The sequence below is a fragment of the Haliotis cracherodii genome, unplaced genomic scaffold (assembly GCF_022045235.1).
Source record: "Haliotis cracherodii isolate W230 unplaced genomic scaffold, xgHalCrac1.p SCAF_11, whole genome shotgun sequence".
In the NCBI taxonomy this organism is placed as follows: domain Eukaryota; kingdom Metazoa; phylum Mollusca; class Gastropoda; order Lepetellida; family Haliotidae; genus Haliotis; species Haliotis cracherodii.
Window position 1 is genome coordinate 13,157,968 of NW_027266266.1, and position 24,639 is coordinate 13,182,606.

Sequence of the window (24,639 nt, forward strand, 5' to 3'; positions counted from 1 at the left end):
GATTGGCCAATGTCTTGTGAAATCAGTGTAGTTACACAGTAATGCACTCTGTGGCCAACTAGGTGTATCATTATTGTTTATAGCTATTCAAGCTACTATTCATATTCCTATTCACACCACTATTCGGGCCGTCATGTAGCCTTGTGGTTAAGGCATTCACTTGTCATGCTGAAGGTCTAGGTTTGATTCCCAACATGGATACAGTGTGTGCACTGCCATGATATTGCTGGAATATTGCTAAAAGGGACATAAAACCCTACTCAATCACACTACTATTCATATTACTATTCACACTATTTGTATGACTATTCACACTACTATTTGCATTACTATTCATATTACTGTTCCCATTACCAGTCACACTACCATTTGCATTACTATTTGTATTTTTACTATTCACACTACCATTTGCATTACTATTCACACTATTTGTATTACTATTCACACTACTAGTTGCATTACTATTCACACTATTTGTATTACTATTCACAATACCATTTGCATTACTATTCACATTTCTATTTGTATTTTTACTATTCACACTACTATTTGCATTACTATTCACACTATTTGTATTACTATTCACACTACTAGTTGCATTACTATTCACACTATTTGTATTACTATTCACACTACCATTTGCATTACTATTCACATTTCTATTTGTATTTTTACTATTCGCACTACTATTTGCATTACTATTCACATTACTATTTGTATTACTATTCACACTACCATTTGCATTACTATTCACATTTCTATTTGTATTTTTACTATTCACACTACTATTTGTATTACTATTCACACTACTATTTGCATTACTATTCATACTACTATTCACATTTTTATTTTTATTACTATTCACACTACTATTTGTATTACTATTCACACAACCATTCATATTACTATTCATACTGCTATTCACATTTTTATTTTTATTACTATTCACACTACTATAAGCATTACTTTTCGCACTACGATTCACATCACTTTTCATATAATTATGGCATTAAACCATCAACAGGTCAAGCTCGTGAGAGAGTGACGTTTGCCTCGATTTCCGTAGCACCAGCAATACTGTAGCAATTTGCAGCAAGATCATTTACAATTTTACTGCAAGGCCAGTACAATACAGCTTTTAGTTTTGCAGACAACTGTGTACAAGCCTCCCTAACTGAAAAGTATAAACTTGAAATGTTTGTGTTTTGTAATAATCTTTTTGTTTGTTTATTTGTTAAAAACCTTTGTTTCAATAGAAATTAACCTTGAAATTACAATGATAACATTCCATATTCTTTAACAATCTTATTAAAAAAAATTGGACAAATTAAATGCAATGCCCCAATGGCTGTTTGTTTTTAAAATGTAAAAATCAAGTGTCTATAAGTATAACACAGTTCAGATACATATGAAATGAAAACACTAATGTACAAATGCAAAGCCCATGCGTTCAATATCAAGGTATTCCGAACAGTGAGTACCGTAACTGCTGCATTAAATGCCCTGCTCCAATCATCTTCCCGAAGCAAGAGAGTTAACTGACTATAAAAGTTCAGTTTCCACCCTTGCCGAACTAGGCTGGTATTATGGAGTTACATTTTGGCTGGACTAACAAGTTTATGCATAGTTCAATCCAAATCGCGCACCGAAATCGAAATCCGGTTCGTAAAGTGTCATGCAGATTTCGGTCGACTGCAGGATTTTCAAAGCATGTGCACCGCTAACTCATTGTCAACAGATATTTTCTAAATCTTTTCCTGTTTTTAATCAAGGTGGTCACCTGATTTGATGCACTTCGCGATGTAAGACTTGTTTTATCACAATATAGATCATGATTATCGATCAGATCGTCTTGACTGGGCGCCACTGTTTTGTTTGAAGCAAATGCAAGTGAGGTTGAATGTGATTGGTCAATAGGAGAGGCATAGAAAGGATATAACTCTTAATAGCCACTGGTGGCGCTACGATCGAGCCCAGGAATTCCAGCCTAGTCCAGCAAGGGTGGAAAGTGGACTTTTAAAGTCAGTTAACTTTCTTGCATCTGGAAGATGTGCTCCAATAAGCACCCCCTGAAAACTTCTAGATCAATCTGTAAGTAATCTTTAAAAGCACCCCTACTAAGAAATATCCTTCACAGTCCAAATTTCCTTGTGTATATTACAGATGCTTTACAGAAAACAGAAGTGCCAAAGGGGTATATTATTGCTAAACAAATATTATCAAAAAAATCCATCAACGTTTGAACTAAATTTAATCACTACTACTCAATCTCTGACAACAAATTTAACTAAAAATAATAGGTTATAATAGGTGCCTCCACTTAAGCCAATTTTCTAAGTGTGCTTATTCCTGCGAAAAAGGTATGTTGTATATGTTGTTAAACAGTGTGGAGGATCTTGTCCTTTTAATAGGAAATACTGTATTTAATGACTAGATTCAAAACAGAAACATTTTACGACAATTTGTAAGCCGAGCTAATGTAGAATACCGTATTCGACGTAATAAGCGCCCCGCTCTAATAAGCGCCCACGGCGATATTTGTTAATATATTGGCAAGTGAACAATCCCAATTAGCATCCCTTCCGATTGATCAATGTACAGAAGTTTTATTTATTCGTGTATAATACGCACTCGTGTGTTATATGCACTCTTAATTATGGGCAATTAAATTCTGGAAAATATATCTGTCGTATATAAACAGTTCAGACCGTCAGCATAAACCATGAAATTTATCTTTCGACTCTGTTTTTTCCCACTAAAATAATATTCTAATAAGAGCCCCCTATTTCTACTTTTTCGAGCGCCCTGGGCGCTTATTACGTCGAATACGGTAGTTCTGATGTCTGATGAGGTTATTTTGGTCTTGCCAACTACCGTATTCGACATAATAAGTGCCCAGGGCACTCTCAAAATTAGAAAGAGGGGGCTCTTACTAGAATATAATTTTGGTGAGAAAAAAGAACAGAGTTGAAAGATCGTAAATTTTCTTGGTTTATGCTGACAGCCTGAAATGATACAAAAGAAAAGTCGGTGCATATTATGCACGACAGATATATTTTCCAGGATTTAATTGCCAATAAATTAAGGTTGTATGTAACACACAAGTGCGTATTTTACACGAATAAACAAGTCTTGTGTACATTGATCGATTGGAAGTGGTGATATTTGGGATTGTTCACGAGCCAATATGTTAGCATATATTGCCGTGGGCGCTTATTACGTCAAATACGGTATTCCTCCAAAGGTCTTCTACATGTCCTTGAGTTGGCTTAATGGCAGTAGAAGAAAATATATTGCTTGAATTGATTTCTCAAGAGCTGTTTTAGTAGCGCTACCTACTTACCGTGGCCTTAAAGGCCAACATCCATGAAACACCATCAAAAGATGCTGTAATTTTATAGACAAATGAAATGTTATATAACAGCCAAAAACAGATGAGCGTTTCATAATTTGTTTTGCTTTCAATCTGGACAACCTATCAATAATCATATGGCTTTTACAGCTAAAGTAATCTACAAAATCAGTGCCTACCCACTTTTATGATTACCAACACAACCATTAGGTTAGTCTGTCTCACAGTCTCTGAATCAAACTATTTTTACTTCAACCCAGCCCTTACTGTAATGCTGTAACCCAAAATGAAGCAAGTCTAGGTTTTCCACAGGTTCTGAATCTCACATCTCACAGGGGCTCCCTTGAAATGAAGTTTTTGTTTCTATAGAAACAATTGTTTTAAGAGGCTAAGCACCAGTCCACCATGAGGTCATCCATATTGTTTGTGTTTGTTTGTTTGTTGTTTAACACCACACTCAGCAATATTCCAGCTATATGACGGGGGTCTGTAAATAATCGAGTCTGGACCAGACAATCCAGTGATTGATATCATGAGCATCGATCCATGCAATTGGGATCGATGACATGCATCAACCAAGTCAGCGAGTCTGACCACCAGATCCCTTTAGGCGCCTCTTACGACAAGCATAGTTGCCTATTACGGCAAGCATGGGTTGTTGAAGACCCATATTGTTTGTGTGATTCTTATCTCAATGGTCAGAGAGTAGGCAGTGGACTACAGGACTTGCAGAGCATGTGTACCGTCAACTGTGCATTGACAGATATTTTCCAAATCTTTTCATGTTTTTATTCAGGGTGCTAAAATGAGGTAAGACCCTATTTATTACAAAATAGATCTTGATTATCAATCAGATCATTTTGACTGGGGAAGGCCATCTTGTTTGAAGTCAATGCAAGTGATATGAGAGGTGGAATCTGATTGGTCAATAGGAGGAACACAAAAGGGACATAACTCATAATAGCCTCTGGCGGCGCATCGATCGAGCCCTTAAATTCCAGCCTAATTCGGCAAGGGTGGAAACTGGACTTTTACAGTCACTTAACTCCCTTGCCTCGGGAATTGAGTGAGTGAGTGAGTTTTGGTTTTAAACCGCTTTTAGCAATGTTCCAGCAATATCACGGCAGGGGACACCAGAAATGAGCTTCACACATTCCCTTGCCACAGAAAGATGGCGAGATTAAATAACGTTGCTTCCAATTTTTGTTATGAAACAGGATTGATTTCCCATAGCGGGATGATATATACTACTCAAAAGAAGATAGAGAACACCCACAGTTGGAAGACTTTGTGTACAACTCCCCCTACCTCAGGTATAAGATAATCTCCATTGCTGAGCTGATCGGCAAGCTCCTGACATTTTTTGCGTAGATCCTCGATCTCCCGATCTTTCGTCAACATGCTCTTGGTGTGTTCTGCAAGGTCTTTTGCTCGTTGTCGAGCAAAAAGTCGTTTGAGTTGGTCCGAATCAGGCAGACCTTCTTCCTTTGTTTTCTGTAATAACACACAAACAGTTCTTCATATAATGGGAGAGTCACTAGATTTAGTCACAGAAATCACATTAATGTGGCACAAAATGATGCAGGTCAGAAACATCGACTACATGGACACATTTGAATAAGACAAGGTGATTCCAGAAAGTGGTCACATCTCAACAATTAATGTTAAACAATTTTTGGGGGGGATTATGAATATTTTGAGGGATATTTTTTTACTGTAGTGAAGACTGAGCTCACAATTTCATAAAAATAAAAATATCAACAAAATCCTTCATGTTCCATAACTTTTTTGTTCAGCATACAATAACCAAGTATGATTACACAGTTATCTCCCTTAAATCCCAAACCAGGGTGAGTTGGGTTTTACACAGCTGATAGTGATATACACTAACATCTAGTCTCTGAAATGAACATATTTTACAGGTGAAAACAGTTGTAAAAAATTTTGTTTTGAAATATAATATAAAGGAGGCCAGAGAATCTCTTTATTTGATAGTGCGGTCATCTAGACTTGCCAAATATTATAGACGTGCATGGGCTGTATTGGATATATTTTGTTTCAGGGTCTCTATGACAGTTGAATAGCGATATTCCTACCATATGAAGGTGGAGGACGTTAGAAATGGGCTTCACACTTTGTACCCACATGGGGTATCAAATCAGAACCTTCAGCAAGAAACGCGAACTTTAACCACCACGCCACCCCTCCCCTTACTCCCTGAGGTTTTGCAAAGCAGGTACCGCCAACTCAGCGATAATTTTCAAATTTTTTCATGCTTTTAATCAAGGTTCTCACATGATTTGATGCACTTCGCGAAGTAAGACCCGTTTTATTACAACGTAGATTTTTACTATCAAATAGTTCATTTTGACTGGGCGCCATTTTGTTTGAAGCTTATGCAAGTAATATGAGAGGTGGAATCTGATTGGTCAATAGGAGGGACAGAGAAGGAACAAAACTTGTAGCCACAGAAGGGCTACGACCGACCCCAGAAATTCCAGTCTAGTTTGGAAAGGGTGGAAACTGGACTTTTACAGTCAGTTAACTCCCTTGCCTCGGGAAGACGCCAGTTGTTGATAGTCAGACAACAATGTGATGCTGGGGGCCTATTCTGACCCAGAATCTCCACATCAGACATTATCTCACCTACTGCAATGTCTAAAATGTTATACAGCGCAAATCACACAAATACTGTCAGGTCTCAACAGGAAACTGTCCTCCAAGTTGTCTCCCCTTTATCTGCCCTTCACTTTACACCTAATACCCATTTTAGCTATTGTCTTTTAGGTGAATGAGTTGGGTTTAACGCCACTTTTAATAGTATTAAAGTTATATACGGCGTGTCAGCTTAATGTGGGAGGAAAGCCCGAAGTGATGCAGGTCTCAGACGTTTACAACTTCGGTGAAACCCACGAGCACGGGTACGGTGCTGACAAACCTAGAAACATAATCGGGGCGAACCGGGATTCGAATCCACAATCATAGGTTTCTGGCATGCCTAAGGGATGCAACTCTGCACAGCGAATCGCGGCGCATTAGACGACTGGGTTTGCCCCCGAATTAGAATCTAAAATAGTGATAATAGTCACACAGCGAATCGCCGGCGTCTTTTAGGACTTGACTTCGGGAACAAAATAATAATTATCAAAAATAATTTCAGATAATTTGTGCCAATACAGATTCGAAAGCACCATAGATACAGATAAAAAAGATACATAAAACACAAGGACATTTTCAAAGGTGGATCAGATGCCCAGTACATTTTTATGGCTGTGTTGACCTTTCAGTGAGTCGATCGTCTTCTTTATGGCTGGAAAATGTAGGCGCAGAAAATGAATAAGATGGAAATAAGTCTCTCAAATACAAATTAAAACTATCATTATTCTAACCTTTGTATTTTCTTGCTGTAAATGTTTCGCCTTCTCCTCCAGCCTCCGTGCAATGGCTGCCAGCTCAGCATTGCGTTTCTTGAGGGCCTTGATCTTTTCTTCCAAGGGTTTGTGGTCATCTTTCTGTTTTCTCTGCAACAGATCAGGAAGTTTACTCAATAAAAAAGTGTCATGTATTCACGTCATGAATAGTTTCTATGGTAAAGCAATTAGTTTGGGATTTGTTGGATCACAGATATTTTACATCAATGTCAGAAGTCGGGATAAGGGAATGAGGTCTTTTTTTAAAGAGTTGACATCAGTTTATTCTTTTCTCAAAATGGATCACGGAATGTTTTTACAAATATTACCTGTAGGATGAAAAAAAGTCTTATAGATAATTTTACTGAAACAAGTTTTTCCAAATAATTTAGGTCAAAATTTTTGATGAAAAATGCATTTGTGCAGTTTTGTCTAAAAATATTGAAACAAATTTTAGACGAAACTGCACAAATGATTTTTCATCAACTTAACCGGTGCCACTTGCTATTTTGAAATTTTTCGAAATGGTACTTTTTTATGTTGTGTTTGTTTCCATGGAAAATGAAAAAAAAAGTGAAATTTTGAAAAATTTCAATATAGCAAAAGGCACCAGATAAGCTGATCAGCAGTGCATTTGAAAAACACTGAAAGGTTTTAAAGTTTGGGCTCAGTATAGGACCCGAGCCAAAAAAATATATCTCCCTACCTTTTGGGGTGGGAGACATAAAAATGTTACATGGATGGGAGGAAATAAAGGAAATAATAATAGTGATAAGGGAAGCCTAAGTCATGAAAAATAAAACTGACCTTTGTTGAAGGTCATAACAAAAATGAGTGAACCAGTGAGTACTTTGACGTTGCTTCTTGCAATATTCCAGCAATATCACAGCAATATCACAGCAATATTCCAGCAATATCACAGCAATATCACAGCAATATCACAGCTATATTCCAGCAATATTCCAGCAATATTCCAGCAATATTCCAGCAATATCACAGCAATATTCCAGCAATATCACAGCACAAGGACTGGGCTTCACACTTTGTACCTAGACCATGCTTGCCGTAAAAGGCGACTAACGTGATTGGGTGATCAGACTCGCTGACTTGGTTGATGCATGTCATCGATCCCAATTGCGTGATTCGATGTTCATAATATTAATCACTGGATCGCTGGTCCAGACTTGATTATTTACAGACTGCCTTTATAGCTGGAATATTGCTGAGTGCGGCGTAAAGCAACAAACCGAAACCAAAACTTTGTAACTAACTGGGTAAATTGTCCTCTGGCCTTCCGTATGTTGAATGAAAGCTTTAACCATTACAGTATTTTGATCACAAATGAAAAGTAATTTGTGTTTGTCAAGGGGTCATCTGAAGCACCGATTATGATTGTGATGCTTCTGAAGCAGGTTTCATGTCAAGGAATATTTAAGTCACTGTGGCTATCAGAGACCAATTACTTCAACATTCAGTGTATGCGTTCCATGTAGGGTATTGTAACCTATGGCAGACTGGTCCCTGGGAAAAATCATCCCACAATATATCATTGTTACATTATTAAGAAACCAGTTTTGTAGGTCTTGTCCAGTATTCTGAAAACTGATTGCCTCGGTATCAATAAATATGCAGTGATTTTACAGCCTCATCTTCAGTCAGTTTGTGATTAGATTATACAGAGTTATTTCCCTTGCGTCACCTAACCGCAGATCTTACTGAAAATGGAAGCCAATATGAAATTCTCCTCAACCTACAAGAACGTTCTTCAAAATGTCTCAAACTTATTTTCTCTAAAAATGACTATTTCATAAGTTTTCATATTTTCAAATATGATATTATGTACAATCTCAATATCCAGAGAAAATCACATCCATGGCAAAGTGGATAGAGCATCTACCCGGAGAGTGGTTGGTTGCAGGGGTCCGGAAAATTTAAAATCCCAATCGGACATTTACATTTATGCCACGCCCCCTTCAAACAGCGTGTTTTAGTACGACTTTTTACACACAAATTACAAGTTGTTACGTATTCATAATATGATGAATTATGAATTGTTTCAATTTAAATTGTTTAATTCACCGGACAATTAATAACAAATAATATCATTTTAGATATATATGGAAAACATACGTTTGTTATAATAACGATCTGTCAACGTTGTGAACGGTCTAATTAATATTCATGAGTCTGCTCAAGTGTACGCGTTGTAACATTTGGATCGAGACTATTATCCCATATTTAGTTATCACGTGACCTCACGGGAAAAGTGTTTTTTTTAAACTAAAGATTATTTAAAAACAAGACAGATAATATAATCATAATCCTAAACTATCGTTGATAGCAGTAGTTATTTGAATACTTTTTCATCTGTACTTAATTATTGACCATAAAGAAATATCGATCGTCCGAGAAAGCAAAATGGCGGTCAATCAAGATTCAATATACGACTAGCTACTGAAAACAATAAAATCTGCAAATCCTCGTTGTATGTCAACCAAGTGAAAGTCGTTAGCCACGACTTACAAAATGATCATTCAGACTTTGAGGGTTTGGCAGATCCGCTCGACTGATCTGCATCGGTCGACTGGCTGTCGTCACGCTTTCGCTTCTTGACTGAGGTTACGTATCGTAGCATTGTGAGGATAATGAGGTACATCAATGATGCAAGGTATTTATGTACAGTTGTAAACACATTTTACTCAAATCAACAAGAAGTTCTCAGTAATAAATCCTCGATTAATCAGTGTCAACTCAGTTTATTGCCTATGACAGTGATTGACCGATTGGACTATCATTCCAGGTACGATGTATTTACAGCAATCAAAACAAACAAAGCTTGTCAGTGTAGATAATCTTCATTGTGTTACAACTGCGGACAGAAATTGCTCAGTCCTAACTGCTGATCATGTCCGGTCAAAATTTAAGAATGTCCGGACAGAAAAATTTGAATGTCCGGTAAGCAATATTTTAGACCGGACATTTGAGATTCCCAATCGGACATGTCCGGCGCATATGACGGTTTCCGGACCCCTGGTTGGTTGGTTTGTTGTTTAACGCCGCACTCAGCCATATTCCAGCTATATGACGGCGGTAAATAATTGAGTCTGAACAAGACAATCCAGTGATTGACATCATGAGCATCGATCCACATAATTGAGATTGATGACATGCATCAACCAAGTCAGCGAGTCTGACCACCCGATCCCGTTTATCGCCTTTTACGGCAAGCATAGTCACCTTTTATGGCAAGCATGGGTTGCTGAAGGCCTATTCTACCCCGGAATCTTCATCATGGGAGTGGAAGGTAGGGGTTCGATCCCCAGCCATGTCATACCAAAAGATATCAAAAGATGGTACTTGTTACCCTGCATTGCGCTCAGCATTAAGAGCCTAAAGCAAGGGCTGGTTGGCTCGAACTCAGGCCTTCAGCATAACGAGTGAACGCTTTAACCACTAGGCTACCCCACTGCTCCCTTAAATCCAAGGAGACACCAAACACGAGATACGCTAAGATTCAATATTTGAGATAATCGAATTCCCAAACAAAAACATAAATTTCATTTACCTCAAAGTCGTACAAATTAACATCAATTTCAACCTTGACATCAACCATGAATACAATAATTTCTTGTAAAGTTTTTCAAAATTTAATTAAACTGATTTAAATTTGTTCCAGACCAATGATGGAAACAAAACAAACAAACCAAATTTCCAAAACTTGTAAATAATTTAGAAATAATCAACCAAACATACATATTCTAAACCTAAAATCCTAAACCAGTCAGGCAGTTAAGTCTGACACAGTCCATTGAAAGCATAACAATAGAAGAATGCTCACGGACAATAGAACATGGCCTTCTATTGAAATGTGAAGCTATGCACTTCAGTCCCTTGATAGGTGTTTGGTCACCACCAAGCCAGCCAACACTAAGCCTTTCACCATGGTGCAGAGAGAGGGTATTTAACACACACCAAAACACATGGATGAATTCGATGAAATAACACAATTTTGTATAATCCTTCTAAAAGGGCAAGACTAGGTAAAACTTCTGCCTATAATCCCTGCTGGTAGATTAATTAAATAATATATTATTTAGGGGAAGGTGACATAACCCAGTCAAAATTTGAAGCAGGGGTTATGGGTGTAAATCTTTCCCAAGATTAATCCTAAAAGTTTTGAAATTAAAGTTTTAAAGAATACATAAACCTAAAGAATGTCAAAATTTAAACCAAACACAGCATTTCTAAGATGTTAACTTTTTACTTTACAATTTTGAGTTAGTTAACATTTTGCATTGTTTTGAAAATACATTTTTTGTTATATCTTTATCTCAATGTTTTTGCAAAAATCTTTTGACTTTTGAAAACAGTAAGGATAGGTTCCTCTGTAAAACAAGCAAATATACAACTCAAAGTAAGGTCAAGTACACTGATCCTCTCATACCACTAGTTACCTTATTCGACGTAATAAGCGCTCACGGCGATATTTGCTAATATTTTGGCTAGTGAACAAACCGTTTCAATTACCACCCCTTCCGATTGATCAATGTACACTTATTTATTAGTGTATAATACGCACTCGTGCGTTATATGCATCCATAATTATTGGCAATTAAAGTCTACAAAATATATCTGTCATGTATAATATGCACTGACTTTTCTTTTGTATCATTTCAGGCTGTCAGCATGAACCACGAAATATACAATCTTTCAACACTGTTTTTCTCTCACCAAAATTACATTCTAATCAGAGCCCCCTCTTTCTAATTTTGAGAGCGCCCTGGGCGCTTATTACATCAAATACAGTAATCTGTATTGCCATTACAGAGTAACTATGGTTTGACTGACTGACCGGGTATGGTTTTACGCCAGTTTTAGCAATATTCCAGCAATATCACGGCGGGGGGACACCAGAAATGGGCTTCACACATTGTACCCATGTCGGGAATCGAACCCAGGTCTTCGGCGTGATGAGCGAATGCTTTAACCACTAGGCTACCCGACCGCCCCTAACTATGGTTTGAAAGAACAGGGTGTTCCTTAACTTCTGTTGAGTAACATATACTGGTCTGACATAATAATCACTTATTTTATTAAGATTAAAGTGTTATGATAACTTTAGTTGTAAAACATTTTCAGTAAAGTGACTTCATAACCCAATGTTAGAATGTTAGCATGTAGCAGATAAAACGCATTTTTCTCTGTTATGAATTTGTTCCAAAAAGCAAATAATAGCAAATATATCTTTAATACATTTTACAATACTGGATAACTGTTCTGAAACTCTCCACATTCGTAGTGCTGACAATTCATACAATGTGATTGTTATCTCAGCTCCCTGGGAAGTATACTCACCAGTGTCTCGTTCTCTGTGCGGAGAAGAGTGATCCGTCTCTCCAACCTCTGTATCTGGCCTTGTAACTCAGTTACTTTCTTCTGTAATGACTTCTCCTTCTCTCGCTCTTCCCTCTTTGTCTGAAATCAGAATTGTCAGAATCTTTATGTCAGTGGATTATTGACAGAAAAGGCAAAACATCAAATCAAAGATTAAGAAAAGTTGAAGAACTTGATCAATTCTCAGCTGTTTTAAATATCTGAAAAAAACCACAGAGATAGTGTTCAACATATTCCAAATGTATGCTACAACAATCATTATTATTTTTTTAATGAATGTATCAGTACAAATTCACATATTTTCATCATAATTATCATCATTATTCATCATCAGCAACATCATTTGCAACAGTTTTACCTTTCAACTGTCCCCCTAAAAAAATGTTCAACAAATTGCTTATGTTAATTTCAGAATATTTTACAAATTTCCAAACAAACCAATCGTAATAACTGACAACTCACCCCAATTTGAATGTTTTCATAAAAGCTTTATAAGGGATTGCAAAAACATCAAACCTCATTGCAAGTTCTGTTTATGTGGCCAGACCACTTTGTTTTTTTTTCAAAGTTTCACTTGGTCAAGAGGCATAAAAATATCATGGTTGATTTACGAAAAAAAAAGGTTCATAAAACAAAAATACACCAAAAAGTATGTTTAAACTATGTATATCTTATTAATCATTAATCATTAATCATTATTATTCCCATATGCAATATTTAACACAGAATCCCAATAAACCCAGAAAAGCAATTAAAACAAATACAGCAAACTTCGGTTACGAACACACTTAAAACGAACTGACCGATAAAATGAACTTATTTTTTTAGTCCTGGCCATGTGTTGCATACATGCTCTATATATGCTTATAACGAACTACGGTTATTATGAACTAAAATTAATGGTCCGTTTGAGTTCGTTATAACCGTGGTTTAGTGTATAAACTTTATAAACTCAATATATACTAACACAGAATCTCCATAAACCCAGAAAAGCAATTAATACAAATACAAACTTTACAAAGTCAATATATACTAAGAAAACATACAACTTTATGAATATCAACTTCTGGTGTATTGCATTCAACGATGTTTCAATGTAGATTCTTACACCATTATCACTCTAGTTGGGAAGACTGTGTTGCAATCCCCACCAGAATAACTATGGTCATAAATTGAAACACACTGAAAACTCATAAACTTTGAACTAAAAAGGTATGACAAGAATACCGTTTGGCAGTACATCTCGATTGAGATTGGCACCACCCCTGGTGACATTGCTGTTTGATAATCTCATAGCTAAATACCCAGCTTTATTTCATTATTGTGGCCATTTTGCCAAATATTACAAACATTCGAAAATGTGTTTTCAAAGTGTGGGTGAATGAAAACATCGTGATTAACTTCTTTGAGTAGTATATAATCATAGTGTAGGTGTACACACGCCCCCACATTCATTGATGAAAGCCAATACAAACTATTCATGTCAAACATTGTGACATGCTCCAATATGACAACAGATTTCTGTCATGCATATTGTTCACACCGTGTTACAAAATGTAAACAAATAACAATCAATTTCATCCACCACTGCACAAATCTACTCAATATGATTTTATTCATCTTCTGATCACTGAACCAGAAAAGATTTTTTTTTTCACTCGAAATTCAAAATGTAAGGGAAACTGCTATTGCTGTCAATATATCTAAAATTTCATTTATACCAACAGTACATCATGTGAACCCAGTAAAATTTATAACTTTGGTCTAATAGCGTAACTGTCGTCATTGACATCAAAGCTTTGAAACGCAGCACCTGTTGAAGGTATTGACGTTGGCGCCGCCGCCCAATGAATGTCTCATAAGTAGGTTGGGACCGGCTGAATGGCGAAGATCAATACAATGACATAAAAATTTATTTAAGTTAAGCCTCCATTGTACACACCAGGCAATAGCTTATGATATAGAACATCAAGATACATGTTCGAATTTCTCGTCACGACTGACTGCTTGTTATTGCGGGGTCCTCATTATCACATCTTTCTTGTCTTGTTATTATGGGGTGTTAAGATATGATTTAACCCCTATTGATCTTTGAGACTGGTTATTTTCAGATTCAGGGTTAGCCTAGTGGATAAAGTGTTCGCTTGTCACGGCAAAGACTCGGGTTCGATTCCTTACTTTGGTATAAAGTGTGAAGCTCATTTCTGGTGTCCCCTGCCGTGGTGTAAAAATATACTCACTCACTATTCAGATTCAGTGGGTGAGTGAGTGAGTGAGTGAGTGAGTGAGTGAGTGAGTGAGTGAGTGAGTGAGTGAGTGAGTGAGTGAGTGAGTGAGTGAGTGAGTGAGTGAGGATGGTGTTGCACTTTGCACTTCAGCATTATTCAAGCAATGTCAGACTGGAAGACACCATAAATTGGCTTCACGCATTGTACCCATGTTGGGAATCAAACCCGGGAATTAGCATGATCAGCAAATGCTTAACCACTTGACTAAACCACTACCCCTTAATCACCTATACTATCTGTTGTCATTACTTCTTGTTACGACCCGTGACGATCCGGGGTTTTCAGCAACTCATGCTTGCCATAAAAGGTGACTATGTTTGTTGTAAGAGGCGACTAACGGGATTGGGTGGTCAGACTCGCTGACTTGGTTGATGCATGTCATCATATCCTAATTGCGTGGAAAAACAGGAAAAACATCCGGCATTCTTTAAGGTATTCAATTTTCGCTATAGTTGGCCCAATTACATGTTAAAAGTGTATTCGTCCTTACAACATACTTTAAGTATGAAACACAGACACAGACGTGCAGTCAGTCGTAAAATCATTACTTTACAACGTGTTACATACGAGCATGTTATCAGCAACAATACAACACTACATAACATAATGTGTATCCAAAGGACCTTTTGAATTTATCTATTAAGTTCTTTGAAAAAAACAACCAAGGCATTTTAGTTCATCATATAACATTAATTTAACTTGATAATTTGTATCACTTGAGCTACACATGACCTACAAAGGGCCTCCATAGGATCTACACATGACCTACAAAGGCCCTCCATAGGAGCTACACACGACCTACAAAGGGCCTCCATAGCAGCTACACACGACCTACAAAGGGCCTCCATATGAGCTACACACGACCTACAAAGGGCCTCCATATAGGAGCTAAACATGACCTACAAAGGGCCTTCATAGGATCTACACATGACCTACAAAGGGCCTCCATAGGAGCTACACACGACCTACAAAGGGCCTCCATAGCAGCTACACACGACCTACAAAGGGCCTCCATAGGAGCTACACATGACCTACAAAGGGCCTTCATAGGAGTTACACACAACCTACAAAGGGCCTCCATAGGAGCAACACGACCTACAAAGGGCCTTCATAGGAGCTACACATTACCGACAAAGAGCCTCCATAGGAGCTACACTTGACCTACAAAGGGCCTCAATAGGATCTACACACGACCTACAAAGGGCCTCAATAGGATCTACACACGACCTGCAAAGGGCCTCCATCGGAGCTACACACGACCTACAAAGGGCCTCCATAGGAGCTAAACATGACCTACAAAGGGCCTCCATAGGAGCTACACATGACCTACAAAGGGCCTTCATAGGAGCTACACACAACCTACAAAGGGCCTCCATAGGAGCAACACGATCTACAAAGGGCCTTCATAGGAGCTACACATTACCTACAAAGGGCCTCCATAGGAGCAACACACAACCTACAAAGGGCCTCCATAGGAGCTACACACGACCCACAAGCCCCACATTAAACCAAGATTAAGTTATTAACATGACGGGGGCAAGGGCTGCCCAGTCGTCTAAGGCGCCGCAATTGGCTGTGCAGAGTTGCATCCCTTGGGCACACCAGAAACCTATGATTGTGGGTTCGAATCCCGGTTTGCCCAGATTATGTTTCTAGGTTCCTCAGCATCATACCTGTGCTCGTGGGTTTCACCGAAGTGGTTAACATCTAAGACCTGCATCACTTTGGGCTTTCCTCCCACATTAGGCTGACATGCCGTGATAATACTGTTCAGAATACTGTCTTAAGTGGCGTTAAATCCAACTCACTCACAACTGAGAGAAATATGTCACAACGCAAGGGGGACGACACTAAATCTGGTGATCATCCTACAGCCTCGGCCTCTAGCCGTTATAACGAAAGACTTGTCAACCTGCCAAGATTTATTATCCCTGTATAATCACGGTAATCACAAACTTCTAGGTTGATATACATCACAGATTGAGTGGTTACAAACAAACAAATGAGTCTTGAATCCAACAAGGCAACTGGTCAAGCCGTGTCCCCCTTTTACAGGTCATATTGTCATGTGATATACGTGTTTGAAATATATATCTCCATGCAATAAACGCTTACAATGTTACAAAGTATTTATTAAGAGCCTGTTCTTGACACCTTGCCATATCCAGGTGAATTACGAGCTACCTCACGTCTGCGAGCAGTGTTTAGTGGGAGGCGTGTTTCATGGTATTTTTCACAATGAGACTAAGACAGTTTCTTTTCTGGTCAATTATTTGCTTAGTTTTGTCTTTGTGGAGGAGAATTAAATCCATAATGATTAGATTTTACAATATACATTTTCAAATTACTCTGATACTATTTTCTTACTGCAATTTTTCAGTTTAAAACATGGCATGCTTATATTATTTTTGTCAATAAGTTACACGCAGACTGGAATTAATCACAACTTAGGATAATGTTTTCTTACAACAATTGCGCAGTTTAAAATATGGCATGCTTATATTATTTTTGTCAATAAGTTACGCACAGACTGGAATAAATCACAACTTAGGATAATGTTTTCTGACAACAATTGCTCAGTTTAAAACATGGCGTATATTATTTTTGTCAATAAGTTACACACAGACTCGAATTAATCACAATTTCTTCAATAATGTTTGCGTTTGAGGAGATATAAACTTAAAAACTGGTGTGCACACGGCATAAATCCACGAAAGTGTGCAAATTGTTTTTCATGTTTCTAACTCCATAAACACGAAAACATATGTTTGTTTGCTTGGTGTTTAACGCCGCACTCACTAATTTTCCAGCTATATGAAATTGGAATGTAAATTATGGACCAGACAATCCAGTGATTGACATCATGAACATCGATCTGGGCAATTGGGATACGATGACATGCATCAACCAAGTCAGCGAGCCTGACCACCTGATCCTGTTGGTCGCCTCTTACGACAAACATAGTCACCTTTTACGGCAAGCATGGGTTGTTGAAGACCTATCTGCTAGGATCTTAACGGGACCAAAAACATATTCTTATGAACAAATACTTCACCAAATTATAACTTCACACCCTGCTTATTAAATAATCAACACACAAAAACACAACAATATGAATCTGTGACATCGTTCAGTGCAAATATGCAACACAAATTTTAAGCACTAGCAATTCTAATATCAGCCAATCAGGAAAAGTACATTCATTAATGGGCATGGCATTATTTTTTTGGGTTTTATAAAAATATTAGCTTGTTTAGCCAATGAAATGCCACAGAATCACATGCAATTTACAGTGTTCAACTTCACGAGAAAAACAATTATTAATTTTTTTAAATAGTATATATATTACACTGTACCCATGATTAATTAATTTAGAAGTTTGTGAATCTAGGCAAATTACTTTACCGTATAGGTCAATAACAACATGTTCCTAAAACCACTTGACAAAAATATTTTTAGAAAATATGAATTTTCTGAAAATCGTTTTGAAAGGAATTTTCCAGTTTTATTTTTATGCATGAAAGTGATTAAGCAATGACATTATAAACTGGTAGCTGTTAATGTCAAAAACCGGTCAACCCATTTGACATTGAAATAGTTTGGATTTTGTGTCGAATTGATTCTTTCATAACTCATCAGCTCGACATGATGTATAAAACAGGGCCAGGTGGACTCAGGGAAGAAAAATAAAATATTGCCAGGGTTCATATGAGATTAATATCTTGTTTTCTTGATTTTCTGATTTTCACACAACAGCAAAACTAAATTTTATTTTCAACAGACAAAGAAATTGCCTGTGTAGCCTCTAGTTTCTTTACTTGATAAAATAAAACCACATATGTTGTCTACTTAAAGATAAACAGTGTTCACATAATAGGTCAACAAAAACATATTCTGAAGAAAACCTGGATAAAAAAAGATTAAGAAAATGAAGTGCTAAAACCATCACAATGTGACGAAATGTCGCTCTCGAGTGAGATGCATAGCAAGCAGCGAAATACCTACAAACACCTGTATGTACATTTCGGTGTCCATTTCACCTTTTTAACATGTGTCAAACAAACTATTTACCTATTGACAAACGAAGGACCTCATTAGCATTTGCATGGTGTAAAGTTGTAATTACTTGAACCTGTTTTTAAAGAATTTCTTTCCGATATTTTTTTACATATGGCAGAACCAACTGATGACATTAGAATCTTGTTCCTGTAAATGTCATTTCGTGAACATCATGTCAGTTTGACATTGACTTGAAATAGTAAGGATTTTAAGTGGAGGACTTCTTTCATTACTCATCCCGTTGACATTGTGGTATGAGATGTAAGATAAGACCATATTGATTTAACTTCATGTTTTAAACATTTCTTTAGTTCCAAATTTTCCAGAAATGTGTGGACCCTTTTATGAGAGACGTAGGTCATGGGTTAAACCCAACTCATTCACTGACTATTTTATCTACACATGCATATGTAAATCTTAACTTTACATGACTTTACATGCATGCCTTTTGTATGATACACTTTTACACATGGCGTGGACTACTGAGAGTGAGTGACCCAAGTGAGAGTCATTAGATGTAAAGGTCACATAGGTCATTAAGATGTAAAGGTCACATGGGTCATTAAGATGTAAAGGTCACATAGGTCATTCAGATGTAAAGGTCACATAGGTCATTCAGGTGTAAAGGTCACATAGGTCATTCAGATGTAAAGGTCACATAGGTCATTTAGATGTAAAGGTCACATAGGTCATTCAGGTGTAAAGGTCACATAGGTCATTTAGATGTAAAGGTCACATAGGTCATTCAGGTGTAAAGCTCACATAGGTCATTTAGATGCATAGGTCACATAGGTCATTCAGATGTAAAGCTCACATAGGTCATTTAGATGCATAGGTCACATAGGTCATTTAGATGCATAGGTCACATAGGTCATTCAGATGTAAAGCTCACATAGGTCATTTAGATGCATAGGTCACATGGGTCATTCAGATGTAAAGGTCACATAGGTTATTTAGATGCATAGGTCACATAGGTCATTTAGATGCATAGGTCACATAGGTCATTCAGATGTAAAGCTCACATAGGTCATTTAGATGCATAGGTCACATGGGTCATTCAGATGTAAAGGTCACATAGGTCATTTAGATGCATAGGTCACATAGGTCATTTAGATGCGTAGGTCACATAGGTCATTCAGATGTAAAGGTCACATAGGTCATTCAGATGTAAAGGTCACATAGGTCATTTAGATGCATAGGTCAAATAGGTCATTTAGATGCATAGGTCACATAGGTCATTCAGATGTAAAGGTCACATAGGTCATTCAGATGTAAAGGTCACATAGGTCATTTAGATGCATAGGTCACATAGGTCATTCAGATGTAAAGGTCACATAGGTCATTCAGATGTAAAGGTCACATAGGTCATTCAGATGTAAAGGTCACATAGGTCATTCAGATGTTAAGGTCACATATGTCATTTAGATGTAAAGCTCACATAGGTCATTCAGATGCATAGGTCACATGTCAGATGTGTTATTTAGATGCATAGGTCACATGGGTCATTTAGATGCATAGGTCACATGGGTAATTTAGATGCATAGGTCACATGGGTCATTTAGATGCAAAGGTCAGATGGGTCATTTAGATGGGTCATTTAAATGCATAGGTCACATGGGTCATTTAAATCCATAGGTCACATGGGTCATTTAGATGCAAAGGTCAGATGGGTCATTTAGATGGGTCATTTAAATGCATAGGTCACATGGGTCATTTAGACGCAAAGGTCAGATGGGTCATTTAGATGCATAGGTCAGATGGGTCATTTAAATGCATAGGTCACATGTCAGATGGGTCATTCAGATGCAAAAGACACAAAAGTCACATGGGTCATTTAGATGCATGGGCCATGGTTTGGCTTGCGGTAAATTTACTACAAAACTCTTGACATACAAGTTTCGACAAAAACACAAACTAAGTGTTTCAATCAAATGAGGCATTACTATAATAATCATTTCTAAGTTTTGCAATATGTAGGGCACACTTGTCTATAAAACAATAGATAAACTGATCCATACCAAATACCATTTACCATAACTGTAAAAAAACAGAAAGTATCAATGCACAGCAAAATATTTAAACCAGTCACCTTCGTCAGTAATATAAGCTATGTTAAGAGAAAAACCTAACCACCAAAAAGAACTAATTTCTCATCCTTCTTGCAATGTTTATCCACTCAAAATAAAATGTAACAGAAAAGCAAGAAACAAACGGAATGACAGCGACCGAAATACCTTCCTCCACCTGGGTGTACATAGCAATGTCCATTACAAACCTGCAAATCGGCATGTACAAAGCCGACAAAAGGGTTGTTGGTCTCGTTCAGGGGGTATCCAGCAAACAGCTCATGGCGTAAGCCGTTCATTGTTCAATGACTTGATGTGAGTGATTGATATCAACAACACTCAATTTCGATATGTAAACAAATATAGTATTTGTGCTAATGTTATACTTCAGGTAAAATGACCATTCTTGGCTGATTGACATGAACTGGTCACTTTCACCTTGTCAATCAAGTTTGTTTCCCATTTGTAAAATTCCTGAATATTCCTGTGAATATGGCACTCTTCACGCTGTTTTTTCTGTAAAAAGTCAATTTTTGAAACCGATTCCTAAGATGCATAGATCCTTTCCAGAATTCAGCATTCCAGCATTATCCAAAGCACAGTCGTTATTTTCAATATACTTCTGAATGATACATAATAAAATCATTAAAAAGGTCTCTGAAAATATTTGGAGCAATCAACATGAAATAGACTAAATTTCTGATCCAACGTTTGCCACAATCCTAAGTATCCAATGCAATGAATTCAAACAAGATTGAAATCGACGACACGTATATTGACGTTTGTTAATCTGATGTCATTATCCATACTTGACAGAAGTCATAAATTTCAATCAATCTTCATGCCCAACTCCAAGATGTTTTTTCACACAATGACATAGAAAAGTGTTTTCTTCAATACATAATTCCACGATAACTCGAAATCTCAAGCAATCGACATCTGAAACTAACAAGCCGGTAACAAGTCTAAACCAGCAAAAAGTCTGTTTGTCTGAAGGTTGGGCCTTAAGCTAGAAAGTTTTCCCAAATGTCAGAATACCTCCTAAATGAGGTATTTCTTTACAACCCTGTCAACCCTTCACATCACAACTGAAGCGTGTTTACAAAATAATGTCACGAGTTATGACCACAAGGAACCTCTAACCTCGACTATATTCCCACAATAACAGGTCTATTTCAGTACTGTACATTTCCTAGATTGTATATATATACATAATAAACCATTGAGAATACAAATGTAATTCAAAGGTTAAACTATTTCAAATAAAATGAAGCAATGATAATACAGATACATCTCTATAAGCTTGCCTTACAACACACACCAGTGGCACAAAATGCAGGGGTACAAATCCAGATGTACGAATCTCCAGTGGATTTTCCCAGAATTCTGTTTCTTCATGATCGTCGTCAATTTCTTCAAATCGCGTCGGGGATAGGAACATCTCTAATCATGTACACAAAACAATAAAAGTAAAGACACAAAATAAACCTTCAAACAGCGTCTGACCGATGTAGCTCTTCAGCAAAAAGAGTCTAAATTGGGCAAATAAAGCCACCCAACGTAACCATCCGCGTTGTAAATCAAACACAACGTATTTGTACTGGTATGTAAAGCCTAGTTGCCTAAGTTTGCTCTGCAAAGATTCTGGTGACCTCCCCTCCTATTCAGTAATAGGCTAATTCTGGGGGTTGTAGATAGCTCTGTGACAGACAGGCCGAGATGTACATTTCACCGAAATGGACGAGAATTGTACACAACGTCAGTGGACTAATTCATAACCAAGAAAGGTCATTGTGGCAGGACAGTAATAACGTAGATATGAATACAGTTGTCTCTTTCCCTCGAGCAGTCAACACTGAAATGAACATCTACTGAAATAGACAAGGGTCGTCTATGACCAGGCATTCCAAGGTAGGTGTACATCAAAGACTTTTGCAGTTAGGATATATCTACAATTGCTCTTAAACCTAGTTCCAGGGGAGGAGCTAAAATAGATTTGATGACCATGTCAATTTCACAATCATGAAGCGTTGTCCTTAGAACATCAGTAAAGATGGTAAAAATTTCTTCTTGTCATGAATCTAATTCTTATATTCAAGGATTCCATTGTTTAACCACTGTTAATCATTGACACATCTTGTTGATGTCATTGCTTTTGTTGTTCATTTCATCATTGGATGGTTTTCATTATTTTCTCAGCAACATAATGAAATTAACATCAGAATTCCCTGACGTTGTTCCTCCAAACTGAAGTATCTTCCTGAATGTTGATATGATATGATGGTCCTGTCACAATCCTGTCAATCAAATGATTGAAAGGTGACAACTTTGAAATTGACAAGTTTTCCTCAAACCATCCTTTCAACATTGAAATCCAGACTTTCTGTACCTCGTTCCACGACAGTAATCCATTTCATCAGACAAAGGCGTTGAATACGTCGTATATATCCCACCTGTCAGTTACGATGCATATTTCAACAAACTGTTACAATAACACACAACCAGACCAGCACACCACAACACAACCTGTAGGCTTCTGTAACGTACACAAATATCACAGCTCCCAAATTAAACTACACTTATCCAAACCTGAAATACAATCTTGTCAATTTCATTGCAATATACACCACAAATTCAAAAGAACGATCCATCCATTGATCACTTGGCAACTTCTGGTATTCCAATCACAACCTGTCCTATTTCCTCGAAACACACATCAATCTACACATCCATCAACCGTGATGATCGTCAATTTCATTTTTTAAGTGATAGACACAAATATATGCCATGAGACACTCACTTCATGACAGAATCCAACAAGTCTCTCTGAATGCATTTCCCTGCGCTGCACCCTATAGACAACACACGTAGGATATTCACAATAGACATGGTATAATCAATAACTATACCTAGGGCCACCGTGGGGCAAAACAGCTGTTGCCACTTCGGACATGTGTCGTCACCGTCAATAGTGGGGTGATATTGACACTGATGAGACTGGCAATGAAGATAAGTTTTATATTTATAAAATGCCACAGGGTTGCGGTGCATGTTCGTTTTAATCAGCCACAACACAACAGGCAGTCGAACTGCTCTACATAACAGCATTTGTTACGGTGTGACAGTTATGGGGACAGAAAAATGCTTTCCTGCTTTGTAATAGATCACACGAGGCGAATGAGTCATTCTGGAATAGTTGGCAAGTGTGGTGAAGCAGTTTGTTGTTGTTGTTGTTTAATGCTGCACTCAGTAATATTCCAGCTGTCAGATGGCAGCTTGTAAATAATCAAGTCTAGATCAGACAATCCTGTGACTGATATTATGAGGAATGATCCACATTGGGAAGTGATGACAAGAATATACAACATCTTAAAGTGAGTGAGTGAGTATGGTTTTATGCCGCTTTTAGCAATATTACAGCAATATCGCGGCGGGGGACACCAGAAATGGGCTTCACACATTGTACCCATGTCGGGAATAGAACCTGGGTCTTTGGCGTGACAAGCGAACGCTTTAACCACTAGGCTACCCGACCGCCCCTCAAAATCTTAAAGTCTGGCCACCAGATCAATTCGTGCACTGGGGATCAATTCTAGCCCAGAACCTCCACAGATAGACTGACACTCAGTCTATGAAAATATATGATTCTGATAGAAACAAATAACTCCACTTAAATTTAAAAGGAGCCCGGTGAGATGGGAGCCCTTCAACCTAGGGAAAATCTAGACTTGCTTCATTTAGCGCTTTTGAGTTACAAAAAGGGCTGGACAGAAGAGAAAAAGTATGGGGCAGGGACTGTGAGACAGACTACCCCAAAGACTCAGGTGACACAGGTATTGTCACAAGCGTGTCCTTGGATGACCACCTTGACTCCTGAGAGTTTCTAGGGCTTCGGTCCTGCCCCACACTGAAGCAAGTGCGGAGTACCCTTGGGTAAGTGACTTTGTTTGAACTGTGCCTCTGTTCACCCAGCAGTAAATGGGTACCTGGTAGGAAGAAATGGCAACATGGTTGTTAACCTTCCAGCGCCTAACAGGCAGCTTTGGTTGTATACTCCCCAGGGAGCTGAG

At 37.7% G+C, this 24,639-nt stretch overlaps 1 protein-coding gene across 17 annotated transcripts in view; it reads right to left on the reverse strand.

Annotated features, from left to right (window-relative positions):
• The window catches only part of LOC139456225 (RIMS-binding protein 2-like), a 316,067-nt gene that overhangs the window by 237,862 nt on the left and 53,566 nt on the right, over positions 1 to 24,639 (reverse strand). For 16 of the 17 annotated variants that reach the window (XM_071237818.1, XM_071237829.1, XM_071237826.1 and 13 more), the window contains 3 exons: positions 12,118 to 12,237; positions 6,742 to 6,873; positions 4,661 to 4,846 (listed from right to left, as the gene is read on the reverse strand). In XM_071237818.1, coding sequence (XP_071093919.1) covers positions 4,661 to 4,846; positions 6,742 to 6,873; positions 12,118 to 12,237 — 438 coding nt within the window. Of the gene's footprint in view, positions 1 to 4,660; positions 4,847 to 6,741; positions 6,874 to 12,117; positions 12,238 to 20,778; positions 21,867 to 24,639 lie in introns of those variants that run through there. The other variant, XM_071237830.1, reaches the window with a different exon arrangement.